The sequence below is a fragment of the Rhinoderma darwinii genome, chromosome 3, assembly GCF_050947455.1.
Source record: "Rhinoderma darwinii isolate aRhiDar2 chromosome 3, aRhiDar2.hap1, whole genome shotgun sequence".
Taxonomy (NCBI): domain Eukaryota; kingdom Metazoa; phylum Chordata; class Amphibia; order Anura; family Rhinodermatidae; genus Rhinoderma; species Rhinoderma darwinii.
In genome coordinates, this window is record NC_134689.1 from 138,798,089 (window position 1) to 138,818,183 (window position 20,095).

At 40.2% G+C, this 20,095-nt stretch overlaps 1 protein-coding gene across 1 annotated transcript in view; it reads left to right on the forward strand.

Moving 5' to 3' along the window:
- Positions 1–20,095, forward strand: part of TMTC2 (transmembrane O-mannosyltransferase targeting cadherins 2) — a 253,342-nt gene that overhangs the window by 173,690 nt on the left and 59,557 nt on the right. Inside the window, exon 7 of the mRNA XM_075860086.1 lies at positions 5,493–5,571. Within this exon, the coding sequence (XP_075716201.1) occupies positions 5,493–5,571 (79 nt within the window). The remainder of the gene's footprint in view (positions 1–5,492; positions 5,572–20,095) is intronic.

The following is a 20,095-nucleotide window of genomic DNA, read 5'->3' on the forward strand; positions in this document are numbered from 1 at the left end:
TATCAGGGCTGTTTTCCCCTGTAACTAGGGCTGCTATGACAGCCCCAGTTGCAGGAGAAATATATAGTGTAAAAAAAAAATCATGGTCTTTTTTGAACTTCTGTGGGACAAATTGTATAAAAACAAAAACACATCATGGTAACCTAATTAAAAACAAACTGTGCCTAGCTCATCCCAACACAATTCCAAACTAAGCCACGCTATACCGTATATTACAATAAACAATAGACAAAAGCAATCTCCAATATAAATTCTATTTTAGAGTTTCTCTGTGTCATTAAAAAGAAAAAAATTGTTTTAGTTGAATGTTTTTTATATTCTTTACAGACAAAGAGCCAATAATGCTAAAAAAACAACAACAAATATTAAAGTAGGTGTGCAAAAATATTTAAAAAAATAAAAACCAAAGCCCTATCGGTCATGCAAAAAAGATACAATTATCACTTTAAGAACATAAAGTTCTACTCCTTTAACCAGCATCAGCGTAAAAGCACGAAAAAGTATTTGATCATTATGTAGTAATATATGTGCGGTATTAAGGGGTTAAAAACTGCACAAGACAAAATCATAAGAATAAGGTTTTGTAGGGTTTTATTGGCCATTTCTATGTATAAAGTGCCTGATCATGATACCTATATCATTGAATTGACATCACGCACGTCATGAGTGCTTTAGTAATTTTTAGCTTTGACTTTTGGGAGATGAAGAAGGAAATGCCTAAATTTTTCAAAAACAGAACACTCTTTAATTCTTTATTTGAATTTTATCAACTTCCTTAGATATGAAATGGGCAAGCTCAACATTGCAGTATATTTTATACTAAGAGGTATTGTTGAAAACTAAATTTTCCCATATCCAAATTTGACCACTGTCCATTTATTCCCAAAACATTTTCAGGTTGTATTTTGGCTTATGTTGTTAATCTCTACTTTGCATTATACTGGTTTTGATTTTGTAACACGAACCTGAGACGACAGAAGAAGTAGTTGCATCTTCTCTTGGGCTGGGTTCACATGACCTATATTCAGATGTAAATGAGGCGTATTATGCCTCGTTTTACGCCTGAAAATAGGGCTACAATACGTCGCCAAACATCTGCCCATTCATTTGAATGGGTTTACCGACGAACTGTGCAGACAACCTGTCATTTACGCGTCGTCGTTTGACAGCTGTCAAATTACGACGCGTAAAAATACAGCCTCGTCAAAAGAAGTGCAGGACACTTCTTTCAGGCATAATTTGAGCCGTCGTTCATTGAACTCAATGAAGCACAGCTCAAAATTTACGGCTGTCAGAGAAGCCTCGCAAAATGCGAGGAGCAGCATTTACGTCTGAAACAAGGCAGCTGTTTTCTCCTGAAAACAGTCTGTCTTCTCCTGAAAACAGTCTGTCTTTTCAAACGTAAAAGCCTGCTACCGTGTGCACATACCCTTAGAGCGGCTTTACACAATTTGATATTGTGTACAATTCAGCCAGGACCATGTTAACACATTGCTACTCCCAGTACAAAGATGTCTAGAGTGAGCCCCCCCTTTTCGGTAAGAGATAAGATAATGCCCCCAAAGTGCCTTTCACAAAGTAAAATGCCCCATAGTGCCCCCACATGGTATAATGCCCCCATAGTGCCTCCCTACACAGTATAATGCCCACATAGTGCCTCACCACACAGTATAATGCTCACATAGTTACCCTACACACAGTATAATGTCCCAATAAAACTTCCCCACACAGTATAATGCCCCCATAGTACCCCCACACACTTTCATGCCCCCATAGTGCCTCCCACATAGTATAATGCCACAATAGTGCACCCCACAGTGTCTATAATTACCCCATAGTGCTTCCTAAAAATATTAAAATAAATATTCCCCTAGCCCCACTCCCACAGTGAATGGAGGAGATCCCTCTTCAGGTCTCCCTGCTTTGCCATTGTATTCCCAGTGCCGTGTCCCGACTCCCTCCTCCGCCGAAACAGTGTACGCTACTAAATGGTTTTGCATAAGTGATTGCAGTCCCACACAGCAATTTGCTGATCTCACAACTGAAATATTTGACACCCCTGAAGATTTGCTACATCGATTTTGAAGTAAAGTAGTCTGCGAGTTTTTACACGTTGAAACAAGATAATTGACTAATGAAATAAATCAAAAGTTGTTGAATTGTTGAAGCACGTAAAGCCACCCTTACAATCTGTTAGCAGAATATAGTATAATTGTAGTCTTTACTGAACATCTCCTAATATGAAGATTATAAATGCACACAATATAGATATTTTCAAGTATAGTGATAAATTGTCATTAAAATATTTGTATATTTAATCAGAAAAAGCTTTATTTACCTCAAACTAAGTAAATAAACTAGCCAAAATAAAAAAAAATTACAACTTAAAAACATTTTTGTAAATCAGGAAAATACTGTATTAAAGTATTTTTTTCTACCAATGTTTTACAATTCAACAAAAGTTTTGTTAATTAATTTTTTTTCTACAAGTTATAAAATTGAAAGATGTTGTTTACCAGATGCTTTAACTCTTCTTCGTATGCAGCAATGATTCTCATGAAATGTTAACCTGGCGCTCTATTCTCTTGGAGTATAACATAATTGTCTTGTGAACGGCTCTTGTGATCTATTTACAAGGCACGTAGTACTGAGAATTGGCTGTATATCTTTTATAGTCCGTTATTGCAGTAGTGTTTTGGGATGATCCTATGAGTAGCAATGTAAACTCCAAGAAGGCAGTTTTGAAGTTCTTTCTGATAGGGTGATCTACAACATAATGAATCGCTTACTAATGGTAATCGCCTAAATATTGGGGTTTAATTTTTTTGTATTTTTAGCTAAAGTGGAGCTTCACCTCCCAAGAAATATTAAAATCGAATTCACAATAAATGTATTACAATATTCTACATCAACAAATATGTTTTTTTTTTTTTAAATAAATGTTAAATAGGATTTTTTTTCTTTAATCACTGGAAAAAAAAATTGAAGATGGTTTAATACTGTATTTGGATAAAGCTACTGTTTGGCTGTTTGCAAACTTAATTTCATGTTTCAAGTAGCACCCTACAATTATACACTGAGTGTGTGCAGTATACTATGTCTTTAATGGAAGATCAGCCAGCATTAAAGCGTACTGCAGAGAGACTGCAGAGGGAGCTTTCACTCAAAGTCTCTAGCTCCCGATTTGGGGGCTTTTTTTAAAGCCCAAATTCTTGATCTGTGACCAACTGGCTGTCCCTGTATGGCTTGTTGCGGGTGTGCCGATGCGGTGACATAGGGAGCTCTCTCCCCCAGTCAAATACCTTAGATGCCTATTGCTCCTGCTGCTGATCTCGTGGATACAGTGGCAGTACCCACGAGATACGAGTGACTGATATATCGGTTATGATTCAGGATCTAGCACTCGCTTGTATCGGATATATCAGTCGCCCATAAAGGGAAAAAATCTTACATTCGTTTAACATAAAAACGTGATTTAAACAGTCGTTTATTTTCTGATGACCCATTCCCTTTAATGGTTTGTCACGGGGAAGTGGCCCAGAAGTCATCCCATTGCTCGTATAAGGAAGAACCGGTCTAATGTGTTGTTAATACTAGCTGTTATGTATTCCATATTTTGGACATATTTAATCCAAAGAAATAGGTAAATTTTGGAAGGAGTACCTTGCTTCCTGTGTAGTGCAATGAGGCATTTTGCTGTGATTAAGATGAAGGAGCAGTCCGACGCAAGTCTTCTTAATTCATTTTGGAGGGACATTTAATAGAAATTACAGGGGGTCCATGGGCATAGTGTAGTACATGAGTAATAAGGGACTAGACCATGGACCACTAGGGTGTAATCAATGCAAAGTCCCAATAAATATGAAGTAGGGTACCAGGGAGCCTTTGGCACCTCTAGGACCTATCTGAAATAGATGGGTTTAATGAGTGAAGTGCTGGAGTATGGTACCAGTGCATTAGCATTTAATACTTATTCATACAGAGTGTAAAGAGAAGATTAAAGAGGCTCTGTCACCAGATTCTCAAGCCCCTATCTCCTATTGCATGTGATCGGCGCTGTAATGTAGATAACAGTAACTTTTTTTTAAAAAAACGTTAATTTTTGGCCAAGTTATGAGCTATTTTATATATATGCAAATGAGCTTTGAAATGGACAACTGGGCGTTTTTATTTTGTTATGTCCAACTGGGCGTGTATTGTGTTTTTAACTGTGTTTATGTGTATGATGCTGACCAATCAGTGACCAGTCAGCATCATACACTCATCTCCATTCATTTACAAGCAGCATAGCGTTCTTACTAGAACGATGTGCAGCCAGATACACAAGTGTCCTGATAATGAATACACATGAAATCCAGCCTGGACGTCATGTGTACTCAGAATCCTGACACTTCTGAATCTTTTCTCTGAGATTGTAGCAAGAGAAATGAAATCTCGCGAGATTACGGAGCTAAACGAGATTTTGTTTCTCTTGCGAGTCAGAAGTGTCAGGATTCTCAATACACATGACGTCCAGGCTGGATGGTCATGTGTATTCATTATCAGGACACTAGATTAACGTTAATCAAGTGTCCTGATAATGAATACACATGACCATCCAGCCTGGACGTCATGTGTATTGAGAATCCTGACACTTCTGACTCTCTTTTCTCTGAGATTTCCAGCAAGAGATTACGAGTGGCTTGCTGGAAATCTCAGAGAAAAGAGTCAGAAGTGTCAGGATTCTGAGTACACGTGACGTCCAGGCTGGATTTCATGTGTATTCATTATCAGGACACTTGTGTATCTGGCTGCACATCGTTCTAGTAAGAACGCTGTGCTGCTTGTAAATGAATGGAGATGAGTGTATGATGCTGACTGGTCACTGATTGGTCAGCATCATACACATAAAAACACGCCCAGTTAAAAACACAATACACGCCCAGTTGGACATAACGAAATAAAAACGCCCAGTTGTCCATTTCAAAGCTCATTTGCATATATATAAAATGGCCCATAACTTGGCCAAAAATGAACGTTTTTTAAAAAAAAACAAAAAACGTTACTGTTATCTACATTGCAGCGCTGATCACATGCAATAGGAGATAGGGGTTTGAGAATCTGGTGACAGAGTCTCTTTAAGACATGTTTTGCCAGATAGTCTGCCAAATATTTATAAGTTCCCTTACAAGGTATCACTCCTATTTCAGCATGTAGCCAAGTTTCGGCAGATTTTTGGGTAATCTATGTGGTTAAGTACAACAATTGAAGCGGGAGGTGCTATGGCCATAATGCAGATCCTAAAATGCAGCTTTATTAAAGCAATGTGAAAACAGCCAAAAGTAAGAAAATAAGAAATGGTCTTAATCTCCTGTATATATTTTATCTTTCTAAAGCCAGTAATTCTTTAGTCTTTATTTAGTTTTAAGCATCTTGAAATTGACATAAGTAATTGTTTTGTTTCTTTATTATTTTTATATGTGAATATTAGTGAAAGATGTTTTTCTCCTCAGGATGCGCTCTCTGTATATAAAGAAGCAATACTGAAAATGCCAAGGCAATTTGCACCACAAAGCTTATATAACATGATGGGTAAGAAAATTAAACAAACTTAATATTTACTATAAAGAATGTTATTGTAGTCTCTGTATCTTAGATTTACAGTTGTCCTATTGGTTCTTTGGTGTAATAAAAAACGCTATTTATGCAATTCTCCTCAAGGCATTGCAGAATAAAATGGTATATGAATATAAATTATTAATACATTAGACTGCACAAAACCCAGATACTCTACCAAACAGTGTTTCCAATACAATAAGAAATGGCATGCAGTAATTGTAAAAACTAGCCAACATTAAGAAAACATCAGCATAAACCTGCGCTGAGAATACGCTAGGAAAAGGTCAATGAATAGTATGAAATACATATATAAATGTATATTATACAAATATATATATGTGTGTGTGTGTATTTTCATTGAAAGATTATAAAATAGAATATTTGTCCACGCTGCTAGTTGAACCTAACCATGTAAATGCATTTTAGTTGGGGTTTTTTTTAATGAATTTTTAGTGTTACTTACATCATATAGTTTAAATGTTTACTCAAATGCAATAATGTATTCAAGGTTGTATTCAAGGAAAGGATATAAACACACATCGCATTTCAGTTAAAAGCATTTTCTTAATTCTCCCTATTTGCTAGGCAGCACTCAAATATGTTTGGGCCATTGCCTAAAATCTGGTTGCTCATGTGTGACAAGTTTTGTCACCCACCAATCTGCAGAAGTGTTCATGGCTCTTTGTATTGATAAAGTGCCACCTCATTTCTGCACAAAGGATTTCTCCAAGTCTCCAGGGAAGATGAGTGTCCGTAATCAGTATGTAGAGTCAGCATTGAGAGCATATTACAATAATAAGATTTGTGTTTTGTGTCTCATTTCTTGTATGTTTTTTAATATGTTTTTAGTTTTTCATGTAGATGCTATAAAATTCATTTAACATCAGTTTTTATTCCCTCGGAAATGGTGTATAATTTTTTTTTAGACACCACAATTTAGCACTCTAGTGAAAATTTAAAATCTCATATCTATTTTTCCATATTTTATTCCTATAAACTGCAATTTTCTTCACCTACTATTGAAATTCCAAGTCTCACATCTATGTCATTGTTTTACAGTGGTTAGCACTATTGCCTTGCAGCGCTGGGGTTCTGGGTTCGAATCCAACCAAGGACAGCATCTGCATGGACTTTGTATTTGTGGCGGCCACGGACCGTCGGGATTACTCATCCCTCGACGGCCGCAGCCATGGACTTGTGAGCGCCGGACCCCATCTCCTCCCCAGGAGATGCCAGCGCTCACTTCCTCTCTGCTCTGCTCTCCTGTAGGGTGCACGATCGTGCCCGGCCTTAAAGGGCCAATGCGCGCACATGTAAATCATGAGTAATTAGCCCATGATCACCCTGGACTTTAAGAAGGGCTCTTTTACTCCTTGGCTGAACGATGTTTGTATTCCTTTGTTAATCTTGCAAATGGTCCCTTAGTCGTGTCCTGTTCCCGTGCCCTGCTACCTGTATCCTGTATCCCGTGCTGTATTTGTTCCTGTGCCATCTCTAGTGTTGGAGTTGTGTTGTGCCGTCTACTAGGCCTGCTGACTTACACCGCGTCTAGTGGGTCCACATACCCACAGATCATGACCGTACACTCAGTCTATGGACCCCGCTGGTCAAACTAAGACCAAGACGATGTCACAAGCCATAGGGGCGGATATGCTCCTTCTTTGTAAAGAAAAAAGACGGACCTCTTTGACCCTGCATAGACTCCTGTGGCCTCAACCAGGTCACGGTCAAAGACAAATAACCTTTGCCACTGATCCCGCGGTCTCCCAAGAATTTGTCAATGATATCTTCCGAGATCTCCTCTGTCTATGTTGTAGTCTATCTTGATGACATTTTGATCTTCTCCACAGAGTCGACGACAAATCGGAGACATGTCTGTCAAGTTCTGCTGCGATTAAGGAAGAATCGCCTATATGCCAAGTTTGAGAAGTGTACTTTTGAAAAAAATTATTTGCCCTTCTTGGGCTACATCATCTCGGATCAGAGTCTCAAAATGGATCCTGAGAAAGTAAAGTCCATCCTGGAGGGGCCACGTCCTCGGGGCCTTCAGGCTATACAGCGTTTTTTGGAATTCGCTAACTTCTACCTGCAGTTTATCTCAAACATCTCTTCACTGACGGCCCCCATCCCTACTCTTACCAAGAAAGGTATGAACGCCAACACGTGGACTCCAGAGGCAGAATCCGCATTCCATAGCCTCAAAAATGCCTTCACTTCAGCCTCGATCCTCCATCATCCTGATATGTCTCGGCAGTTCTTGTTGGAGGTGGACGCTTCTTCTGTTGGTGCAGGTGCACTTCTGTTCAAGAGAAGCTCCAAAGGAAAGGCAATAGTATGTGGCTATTACTGAGGACTTTTTTCCCCCGCAGAGCGCAATTACTCTAGTGGGGATCGGGAGCTACTGGCCATCAAATTGTCTGTGGAGGAGTTGAGACATCTTCTCGATGGCGCAGCTCACTCCATCCTGATATACAGCGACCAACAGAACCTCACTTATCTCTAGTCCGCTCAACGGCTAGACCCCCGTCAAGCCAGGTGGTCGCTGTTCTTCACCCGTTTCCAATTTGTGCTCCACTACGTACCGCTGACAAAAATGTGAGGGCCGAAGCCCTGTCCAGGTCATTTGAAACGCAGGACACTGTGCAGTCCCCTCAAAGTATCATAGACCCATCCTGCATTGTCACTGCCAATCCTTTGCAAGTTAGAGATGAGAAGAGGAAGAGAATCCTTCGTTGGCTCCAAACTGGCTGGGTACGCGGGTGTTCGAAAGACTAGAGATCTGTTTGCTCATAATTTCTGGTGGCCCACGCTGCCGAAAGATATTGTGGACTTTGTTGGAAGCACACACAGTGCAGGAGGAGACAATGTTGCTCACTCCAAGCCTGCCGGCATGCTCTAACCTCTGCCTGTGCCCAACGCTCCCTGGCAGCATATAGCATTGGACTTTGTTACTGATCTTCCTCTCTCAGCAGGATGCAATACTGTCTGGGTGGTTGTGAACCGGTTCTCGAAGATGCCACATTTTATCCCGCTGGCCTGCCTACCTTCTGCCTCTCGACTGGCTAATCTCTTCATCCAGCAGATCTTCCGCTTGCATGGCCTGCCCCTTCATATTGTGTCTGATTGGGGGGTTCAGTTCACCTTGAAATTCTGGATTTTTCCTCAGCCTACCATCCCCAGTCCAATGGCCAAGTTGAGAGGATTAACCAAATCATGGAGAATTATCTTCACCAGTTCATCTCCATGCAGCATGATGACTGGGTACAGTTCTCGTATAACAACCACACCAGTGAGTCCACCACTTCCACACCGTTCTTTGTCTACGGCCAACATCCACGAATCCCTCTTCCTGTGGCAGCTACATCTCAGGTACCCGCAGCTGACTCCGCATTTGGGCACTTCTGCAAATCTGACAACATACCCGTTCCTCTATTCTGCTGGCAGTCGATCGCATGAAGCGAAAAGCAGATACAAGAAGAAGAGAGCCGCCTCAGTATCTTCCGGGTACCAAAGTCTGGCTGTCCTCAAGGAATATTCGTCTGAAGGGGTCTTCATACAAATTTGCTCCAGGGTTCCTCTGACCTTTTGAGATCCCGCATCAAATTAACCCGGTCTCCTATAAGCTTCGGCTGCCGCCTACTCTCATAATCCCTAACTCCTTTCATGTGTCCCTCCTGAAGCCTGTGGTCCTGAACCGCTACTCTAAAACTCCCAGCCCTGCAGTTGCTCCCAGTGGTTTTTCCGATGTGTTCGAGGTAAAGGAGATCCTGTTCTTTAAGAGAGTATGCGGAAGGACTTTTTATTTGGTGGATTGGAAGGGGTTTGGTCCAGGGGAGAGGTCCTGGAAGCCAGAAGAGAACCTCAATGCCCCTACCCTCGTTAAGTTCATCTCTCGCTCTGGTCCCAAGAACAGGGGGCATAAGAGGGGAAATACTGTGACCTCCACGGCCGCCAGGCATCGGGATTACTCACCCCTCGACGGCTGCAGACATGGACTTGTGAGCACTGGTCCCCATCCCTTCCCCAGGAGAGGCCAGCATGCACTTCCGCTCCGCTCTGCTGTGTCCCGCCCGGTCTTAAAGCACATGTAAATCATCAGTAATTAGCCCACGATCACCCTGGACTATTAGAAGGGCTCTGCCCTTTTACTCCTTGCCTGAGCATTGTTTGTATTTCTCTGTGTTAGTCTTCCAAATGGTCCCTTAGTCGTATTCTGTTCCCTGTTTTCCTATGCCCTGCTACCTGTATCCTGTGCTGTATTTGTTCCTGTGCCATCTCTAGTGTTGAAGTTGTGTTGTGCCGTCTACTACGCCTGCTGACGTACACCACATCTGGTGTCATCTGCCACGTTTTGAATCGCCTTCCACCAAGGTGCCATCTGTGCCTAAACCATTGCTACTGTCTGGACCTTTACAGGTACCCTGGTGCTCTGACTTTATATTGACTTGGTACACTGTTGTTTGGCCAGCTGCTACCCTGCTACGGCGGTACGGCCTTGTGGGTCCACATACCCACAGATCGTGACGGTATTTTCTTCCCATGTTTGCGTGGGTTTCCTTTTGGCACTCCCAATTTAGATTGTGAGCCCCATTTGGGACGGTAAGTAAGGACAACATCTGCAGAGCGCTGTGCTGTATGTTGGTGCTATATAAGTAACAGAAATAAATTGGTTTAGGTTAAAATTATACTCCAAACAACTGCACTAGAATTACTGCGAACATTCTGTTGTCTACAGTCTTCTATTGCACTCACCCAAGGAAAGAAAGGAAGAATTGGAGAAATTTAGATATTTGGGTGTAGCATACAGAAGTTAGTGACAAGCGCTGTGAATGTGATCTGCTTAGATACGGTTTCACAGTCATGACTAACAATAGTAATTTCTACTTCATATCTCAAGAAAGAATGGGGAAGCCTGGAGACTTAAAAGCTAAGCTTATATGATGAACAGTGAACACAATGATTGTTCAGTTTTCACTTTTATCTAGGCGGTACAGTCTTTTTGCAATTATAATACAAAGCTTGGAAAGCAAAATGTATGTAAATGTTTAAAGGTGGTGTAAAATGATTGTTGCCATCCATGATGCTGTAGTTTTCTATTAACGGTTTAGCATTTCAGATGAAATTATTATTTTTTTAATTAACAAATTGACTTGATGGCAATGATTTCGTGTTTGTCAGTACAGTTCATTGTTCTAAATGTGTTCATAAATGTAGATTTGAAGTAAATTAGTGTAGAGTAGGGAAGGCTTTCACCAAATGAGTCTATTGCGTTATTGTTAGTGTTTTACCTAGTCGAGAACCATCACATTTAGTCTGGAAATGCCCTCTTATTCTCAGTATTGTGACTATAAACTTTTGAGTACAAAACGGACAGTGCATACTGCGGCTAAAGAGATTAATTTGTCTGGCGTTAGTGTGTACTACAAAGGTTAGAGCCTAGATCAAATGTATTAGGAAAGGAATATATTTTGTTTAAAGTTTCAATTAAAACTTAGGGTCAAAAGATGTAATGATCCCTATGGGAGTTTGTGCTCTTTAATGCCAAAATTAAAGATTGCTTAAGGATCAAGTTCAGGTTTAGATGTCTTTTCCTTTCCTGGAAACTTGATATTGTACAGTTTATTGTATTACATTGCATGTAAAACCACATGGGGCCACCTGTTACAGTAATTTGTGCTTCTATGCATTTAGTAGTGCGAAAATGTAAGCTTTTTAGTGTAATTCTGTTATTTTTAAAAGAGGAATGTGGGGGCACATCTAAATTTTTGCTTTCCACGTTTGGGTCATCTGGATTTTGATTAGTCTCTAATCCAGTTTAAAATCATAACATTTTCAATTTCTTAAAGCAAACTACAAGTTCCACTTTCTTATATCAAGTTTAGAGTATACAGAATTTGTATTTTATTTTAGTGGATTTTATTTAATTTTTAAAATTATAATTTGGTTAATAAGGCTTATAAAACATTTCCTTAAAGTAATCGGGTCAACCCAAAAGTTATGGATTTTCTTAAAGGGACGCTAACAATAAATTATTTAAATAGTGATGGTTGCTTCAAAAAACTTTTTCATAGTTCAAATATAAGAAACATTGCAATATATCTTATTCCTCTTGCTTTACTTATAAGTTACTTATTTATTCATTTTCCTCTGCCTCCTGCACTGATCATTTACTCTCAATTCACTTCTAAAATCTGTCTCATAAACCAGACGGATTATCAGCTCACTGAGGGATCAGGTTGTATGCTGCCCATAGAAATATATAGAGAGAGGAGGGGTAAGGAGCTGCTGGAGGGAGATATATACTGTAGGCAGAGAGACACAAACAGATGCTGATGCAACTTCTCTCATTCCACTGCTGGATTTACAGCTACACTGCTCAGTGCTGCTGTTCAATATTTTCCATGCTGCTGCTGTTTCTAAGGATGTGTTAGGCTGGGTTCACACGAGCATGTTACGTCCGTAAAGGACGGAACATATTTTGGCCGCAAGTCCCGGACCGAACACACTGCAGGGAGCCGGGCTCCTAGCATCATAGTTATGTACGACGCTAGGAGTCCCTGCCTCTCTGCAGGACAACTGTCCCGTACTGTAATCATGTTTTCAGTACGGGACAGTAGTTCCATAGAGAGGCAGGGACTCCTAGCATCGTACATAACTATTATGCTAGGAGCCCGGCTCCCTGCAGTGTATTCGGTCCGGGACTTGCGGCCGAAATACGTTCCGTCCTTCACGGACTTAACATGCTCGTGTGAACCCAGCCTTACAGAGAGATCGGAGAGCAGGATCTCCTTTTCTATGTATGTTTTGTATTGGACACATCACAGTAGCTAGTCTATGCCCCCTTCTGGTGCTCTGCTCCAGAGAAAACTGTGAAACAGTGAAAAATGGCATGTACAAGTCATATAATGGCCAGAAATAGTGTTATTTCTCAGTACACACTCATTACAGCTTATTCTGAAAAGACACCTGAAACGATAGGTACGCTTTAAGAAAAAATAAATAAAATGAAAACAAAAAAACAATTGTGCAAATTTCTGAATTGTATACCCCGGTAGAAAAGTATCAGAAAAAGCGTAGGTTCATCTACAACTGGCCTCTCAATATTGATTAAAGTAAGTGGGGTTTAGTTAAAAGGGCAGAGCTTAGTTTGCCTAATTTCTATAGCAGATAAGCAGTGGGATACAGTTTATGCATCGCCTTGCTGTCGCCCAACCAGAGACCACCTTAAATTAGATGTCCAAAGTTAAGTAACTTATTTTGAATGCATTGCATTACCTTTGTTGCACTGATCCCGATTACATACCTGTATTATAGCAGAGCTGCAAACACAATTCTGCAGCCTTTAGAGGACTGCAGGCTAACCTAGTACTTTATTCCCTGCAGACTCAAACCTTTTTTTTACATGAGCCTGGTAATACTAGTCCATTTTCCATTTGAATAAATTTTTTAATTTATAATAAAGATGACCTATTTCTGTTACCCAGAACACTGTTTTGAATACTTATCAACATTAAATGTGAATTGTGAAATAATGACAGTTACAGTTGTAATAGAAGGGTCAAGGCAACTCCGTTTGCATTTGACTCAACAGGATAATTGTGTCAAATTTAGTACCATTGTATTTTTTATAGAATTATAGCATATTTCTGATACAATCATACCTGACACAGGCACAGGCAAATAAAATAGAACTACTCATCTTCCTCCAAGTATTGAAAAGAGCATGTAGTAGTAGTAGTAGTAGTAGAGAACATGTAATTCTCTCCAAAACCAGCCCAGTGTATGTGTACATCTGCAGAAGAACCCCCATCTTCTAAAGAATATATCACAGATCCATCCTTTTTATTTCAGACACCATGAATGATAAACAAAAGTCCAGTGTTTAAGCTGACTGTCTGAATTTACAGATGAAGAACATAGATAACAGAAAAATCCCTTTTTAAGAGACACTAAAGGCCTTTTCACATCAGCATTTGGTTTCCGTTTGACTACGTTATTGTTTCGTCTATTTCCGTAGTGTGACGAGAGAGTGTCCAATGGAAAAACATCCTCTGTTTACACACCCATATCCACTGCGTCTCTTGGGTGTGTACATGTACCTGCAGACATCTCCACAACATTCCTCACATCCACACGTGCACACCCTTATCCACTCTGTCCCACATCCGCAGTTTGCACACTCTTATCCACCGCGTCCCACATTGGCTGGTACACACCCATCTCCACTGCATTCTACATCTACAAGTATACACCCATCTCCGCGGCGTACCACATCTGCACGTACACACCAATATACACTTCATCCCACATCTGCTCGTACACACCCATGTCTGCTGCACACATCCACAGGTACAAAGCCATCTCATCTGTGTCCCATATCTGCACGTACACACCTATCTCCTCTGCGTCCCACATCCGCACATACACCCATTTCCACTGGTTCCCACATCCACAGGTATACACCCATCTCCTATGTGTCCCACATCCACAAGTATATACCCATCTCCACTGCATCAGACAACCACAAGTATACACCCATCTCATCTGTCGCACATCCACAAGTATACACCCATCTCATCTGCATCCAACATCTGCAGGTACACACCAATCTTCACTGCATCCCATTTCGACAAGCATACACCCATCTCCACTGCATCCCACTTCCACAAGTATACATTCGTCTCCACTGCATCCCACATTCGCAGGTACAAAGCCATCTCATCTGCTTCCCACATCCACAAGTATACACCCATCTACACTACGTCGCACATCCACAGGTACACAACCATCAAATCTGCATCCCACATCCGCAGGTACGCCGATATCTCATCTGCGTCTTACATCTGCAGGTACACACCCTTATCCATTGAGTCCCACATTCACAGGCACTCACAAATCTCCACTGCACAAGAACACACACATACCACACACACACACACACCCCTTTCAACCAGGTGCTGATAGGACCCCGTGAAGCTGTGTGTTTACCTGTTGATGTGTGGGGTGTCCCTTGTCATCAAGCTCTAGGCCTACTGCCCAGCACTTCCACACATTTTTGTTCTTTCCCAGAATTGGGGAAGAACGCCTGTCCTCCCCAGGCTTTGGCTTCTCTCCCTCCTCAGGTTGAGAGCACATTCTGACTGTCTAAGGCCAGGATCACACACCGTTTTGATGCAGTTTTTGGTGCAGTATTTGGCTGAGTTTTTTGAGTCAAAGCCAGAAGTGGATTCAAAAGAAAGAAGAGGTGTAAAGAAAAGACTGATGTATCTCCTTTCTTTTCTGTCCATTCCTGTGTTTGGCTGAAAAAACAGCTAAAAACTGCATCAAAATTGTGTGCGGAATCCTGGCCTTATACCCTTCTTTATGGGATTGCAGACTTAGTGCTTAATTACACCTCCTGATAGTAAAAGACCAAGCCTGTACTGGTGGAGTGGGAGCCCACCCTTCTCTGCTCACTCCAGCAACCAGACCCTTGTTCCAGGTCTTCCAGAAGACCAACACTGGGGAAATAGTGCTTGTTTTTTGTTTTGTTTTTCAATGGCAACAGTGGGAGGTAGATATCGTTTGTTCATTTTTATAAAAAAATTTTGGTGGGAATGGGGAAAAAAAAATGAACAAGATTTAAAAAAAAAATAAAATTTTGCTACGGTTTGCACTGTGCAGTATAAGTAAAATTATAGCTGTATTCTACTAGCCAGAATTTTTTATTATTTTTCTATCAATGTAAGCAAATGAGAGCTTGTTTTTTGCCTGACAAGTTTTTTAAGCACCATTTTGGGGTACATATAATTTTTTAAAATTGATTTTAATTACATTTTTGAAGGGGAATGAGAAAAAGTTGTAAATCCACATGCGCGTTGCGGTATAAATTCTATATTATCTTTGTTCTATGGGCCATTACGATTTCAGATATAAATTATAGAATATATAAATATTCCATTCTGTTCTTTGCAGTCTGCTGTGACCCTGCTTGGTCCTTTCCCTTGTCTGAGCATTCCACTGATCCTGCTGCTACTAGTATACTCTGCAGTTTAGGTCCAGGATGTGGACGAGCAGCGGTGATATGCAGCAAGAAGCTGTAAGATAATAGGTTGCGGGGGGCCCGGTGACATTGAGGAGGCTCATAAAGGGAGGAGATGGACCCCACTGCACTAAGTTAATTAAATAAACTGCCCAGTTTAGTATATAGACACATTCGCGACCAAGAATTAATCAAGATGCCGTGTATGCCAGTCGAGAAAGGGGGGAGTTGTTCTTTGTGCCAGAAGGGTGCTTTTATTAAAAAGGTAGGCCGACTTCATGATTCAGTGGCTCATTCAGTCCTGAGCTGCTCAAGAGCGAGGATTGTCCTGATGGATATGACCATCAGACCCTCATAATGACTTTTTAAATCACCGATCATATATCCTCAGTGTAAAGGGGCCTTAAATTATTTGAGGTCATTGCTTTCAATCCTCTCTAAGGCTGCGTTCACATTTGTATTACGGTAAAGAAGCTGTATCCACCATTCTTTTGGGGCAGAGGCGGACAACACCTGCCAAAGTAATCTTTCTCATTTAGGAAGTCATAGACTGAGTAAGTTGCATACAGCACTGTTGATCTGCCATCAAGTTACCCACTTGGGATATTGTCCTCTTCTGCCCTGAAAATACAGTAGAGAAGAGGCAGCAATAGCTTTTGCACACTAACACAAGCCTTTTATGTACTGTATCTTTATAAGAGTATTGCATGAATTTTTCCCAAGTTTCAAAAGTCACTTTCAATTCATTTTTTTTTTTTTTTTTTTTAAATAAATCAATAGTACAAGCCTAGATAATACATTTTGTGATCTCTTATTAAAGACAAATTACTTTCTCTACTTATCAGGCTCCTCTCCCCCTCCCACTTCATTCACTGATCACTCACTCAATTCACTGGTTTGAATCGAGTGAGTGAGCGATGAAGACAGCTTATGAACCTCTCATAGATTAGGTTACAGTTGCTGCCCATAGATGTCTATGGAGGGTATTGGGAGTAGGAGGAGGGCGCTGCTGAGAGGTAGTCAGAGACACACATAATTAGACGCAGCTACTTCTTCTAGTAAGTGTTCTAACTCACCCAGTGTTGCATGCACAGCAACACTACTCAGTACTGCTGTCTAGTGTCCTCCATGCTGCTGCTTCTAAATGTATTCATGAAACAGAGATGGGGGAACAGGATTTCTTCTCTTTATGTACTGGGTCTCCTCCCCCTCTGGAACGGAGTGCAGAAAACTGACTATTAGATATGGAGCAGGGGGAAATCTAATGATAAATGCAGATACAAGTCATATAACAGTATGTACACACACGACAGCTGATTCTGAAAATACACCTGAAGCAGGTGCTTTTTATGTTCATAAACCTATTTAGAAAATATCTCTAAGAGCCTGTTCACATCAGCGTTGGACTTCCGTTTGGCTTTCCGTTCATCTGTTCCGTTAGTGGAACAGACAAACGGAAAGTAGTATTTCCGTTTGCAGAAAATTATTGATTTCAATTTGTATTTTTTGTTTATTTGCTTCAGTTTGGCTCCATTCTGTTAGGTTTCCGTTTTTTTCCCTGGATACAATAGCGTAGTGTGCTGCACTAATGTTCCCGTTAAAAAAAATGGAAACCAAACGGAACGGTGCCAAATTGAAACAAAAAAAAAATACCATTGTGGTAGATGGTAAATGCCAACGGAAACGATACTTTCCGTTTGTCTTTCAGTTTGTCTTCTCCTAAACGGAAGCTTAATGCTGATGTGAACAGGTCCTAATTTATACGTTTTGATGTCACACTAGATACAGAAATCCAACTAACTTTTAGATTGAGGCATGCAGGAACTACACAGCTTAGAAGGAAGATGCAGAGATTACAATCTGCTTTTTGTCTGGCTGAAATGTTGAGATTTTTTTTTCAGCAATTTTACTTACACAGCTAAATGTTGTATATCTTATGTTCTCATAAACCTGCAATATATCGGTCTGCTATAAATCACAATTTTGGGCCGGTTAGAATTCTTGATTTATGCTCAACAGACATAAAGTAAATAGAAGGACTGTTTATTCATCAATCCCTAAGTGCTAAGCATGTAATCGGTTATTGGTGACTGTAAAAACTTGTTTTGTGTCAACACGCGACACAGCGCACATCATAAGGTATTGCAATTCATTACTGATGTATAGAAATCACCTAATTGATCAGAGTTTTGTGTTTCTATGTAAAATCCACCACTGGGTAAACAATAATTCTCTGTCCGTCCCTAATTATCTTGTCTAGATTTAGTTGGCCACATGTATCATCGCTTAAAGGCGATGCCCTGTAGGCACATTTACTTCTCAATAAAACTAATTAGAATAGCTCCAATCTGACCGCATATCAAAGGTTAAACTGCTTTCCATATACCTAGTGTCCTTTGGTGTCTAGCAAAGCTTAGAGAATTTTGGCTTTATGTTGTTCCTGGGGGAATCCAGTTTTGGTATTCTAATTATTTTAGCTAAGCGCACTGTCACAAGCAGCCAAAGTAATTGTGGCTGCAGAACAATCGAGAAGAAGGTTTCTTCCAAGTTCCTTGGCTTCTCACTCTTATTTTTTTCCACAGCGTAGCTTAATGCAAGTTCCCTATAAATCAGGTATGACCAGGCAGTTAAAAGATTAAACAAACTCTGGTAGATAGAGAGAATACTAGCATTCTGTGTAGATATATTTGCAGTCTCCCCAGAGCTGGAACAATGCAGTCATAAATTCCAACTGGAATTAAGTAAAGTTGACAAATCGTTCTAGCGGCTAATATAGCTTTAGACACTGGTTTCAGTCTTCACCTGGTTACAGTATGTTTATCGCAGCATGAACAGAGCTTTCTTAGCTTGAGAAATGTTCCCTATGCTATTCCGTTTTTCTCTTTGTTCTACTTTATAACTTGTCATTGTAAAAGCACTTGATGTAGTAAACAACAAATACTTTTCTACAAAATCTTCTCTGATAAAATCTAGAAGGAAGGGTACACTTGGGGAAAAAATATTTCCTTGAACTTACGAGGAGATTTGGACGTTGTCCTTTCTGTGCTCGTGTCCTGTGCCATGCTGATAACATTTTAAGGGCTTGGATAATGACATTTGTTGTCAGCGGTTACATGTTGACGTTTAGGGACTTGCCTCCTTCCTCTCTATATGATAAGTGTGATTCACAATGTGTTTATCTAAAACCGTTTCTTCAAACTTTTAATGGTTTGGATGGGTAATTATGTTGTACATTACGATTTGCACAAACTTCTCTTCATATCCTCGAATGGCCCAACAAGGCTGTGTTTTATATTCATTTTGCACCGAAACAGACATACTTTCCGATAATTTATTATCAGTGTTATTTCCCACATTGGAATTTTATGTTCCAGTCACAGTTTTGACCCTGCAATTGAATCTATAGCAATGATTGGGTTGGTAAAAATAATCTGTCACTGCACAAATAAATAAATCTCTGTCTATATCTGAATGGCCACAACCAGATTATGATCCAATTAAAAGGGGTTGTCTTGGCACAGAGATTGATGGCATATTGCTTGGATGTGCTGTAAATACCTGATCGGTTGAGTTCCAACTGCTCAGACCCGTCGCCAATGGTTAGAAGAAAGTGTCAGCATTGCTAGGAAATTGCTATGCGAATTAGTCTCCTGCCGACTCGTCTTTTTCTGGCTTTGCCCATTATAGTCCATGGAACAACCCCTTTAAACAATCTGTTATGTCAATTGACACATAGTGATTATCACTACAATTGATAATTTTGATTGGTTTTAGGATGTGTATTTTTTTCTATTTTGTGTATACACTCACTGAAACTAATACAGCCAACATTGCGTTTTTACCTGCTTTCCCTCAATCTCTTTTGCAACCTAACAGAAGAAAGTTAAAAAAGGTACTTCATTGTACTAAAAATGTTAAAACTTCTTCTTAATATCCTATTTTTACGCTGAGATATGATCACTTTAAGTTACAGGCCTAACGAGAGCATGTCATAACAAGTCTCTCTCTCATAACTGTCTGGTGTATTTTTGTTATTCAGGCCATGTATGGGTTCAAATCACCAAATACTGTACATTAATGACACTACTTATACAGACAGACGAGTAGGATGTGGAAATTATTCAGTGATTTGAATCCAAACAAGGTCTCTAAGACAACACAACACCTGAATTGAATCGGAACAGGAAACGTTGTTGGAATCTCTCTTCAGACTTTCGGCCTGTAACGTCAAGTGATCGTTATATTACAGAAGATTTAGAAAAACAATAAACCTGTTCTCACATTTTTAATGTATACGGGGAGCAATTTTTTTATTTTCTTCTGGTAAGTTTCCTTTGACAAGTTGCTCACTGCCCATAGACCATAAACGTTCTGGCAGTTCTCACCTATCTCTGCAAGAACGTTTTAAAAAGTCCTGCAGAGTTCCCCCTCCACGCTCCTCCCGCTCCATCAAGAGTTCCTTTACCCCACTGTCTC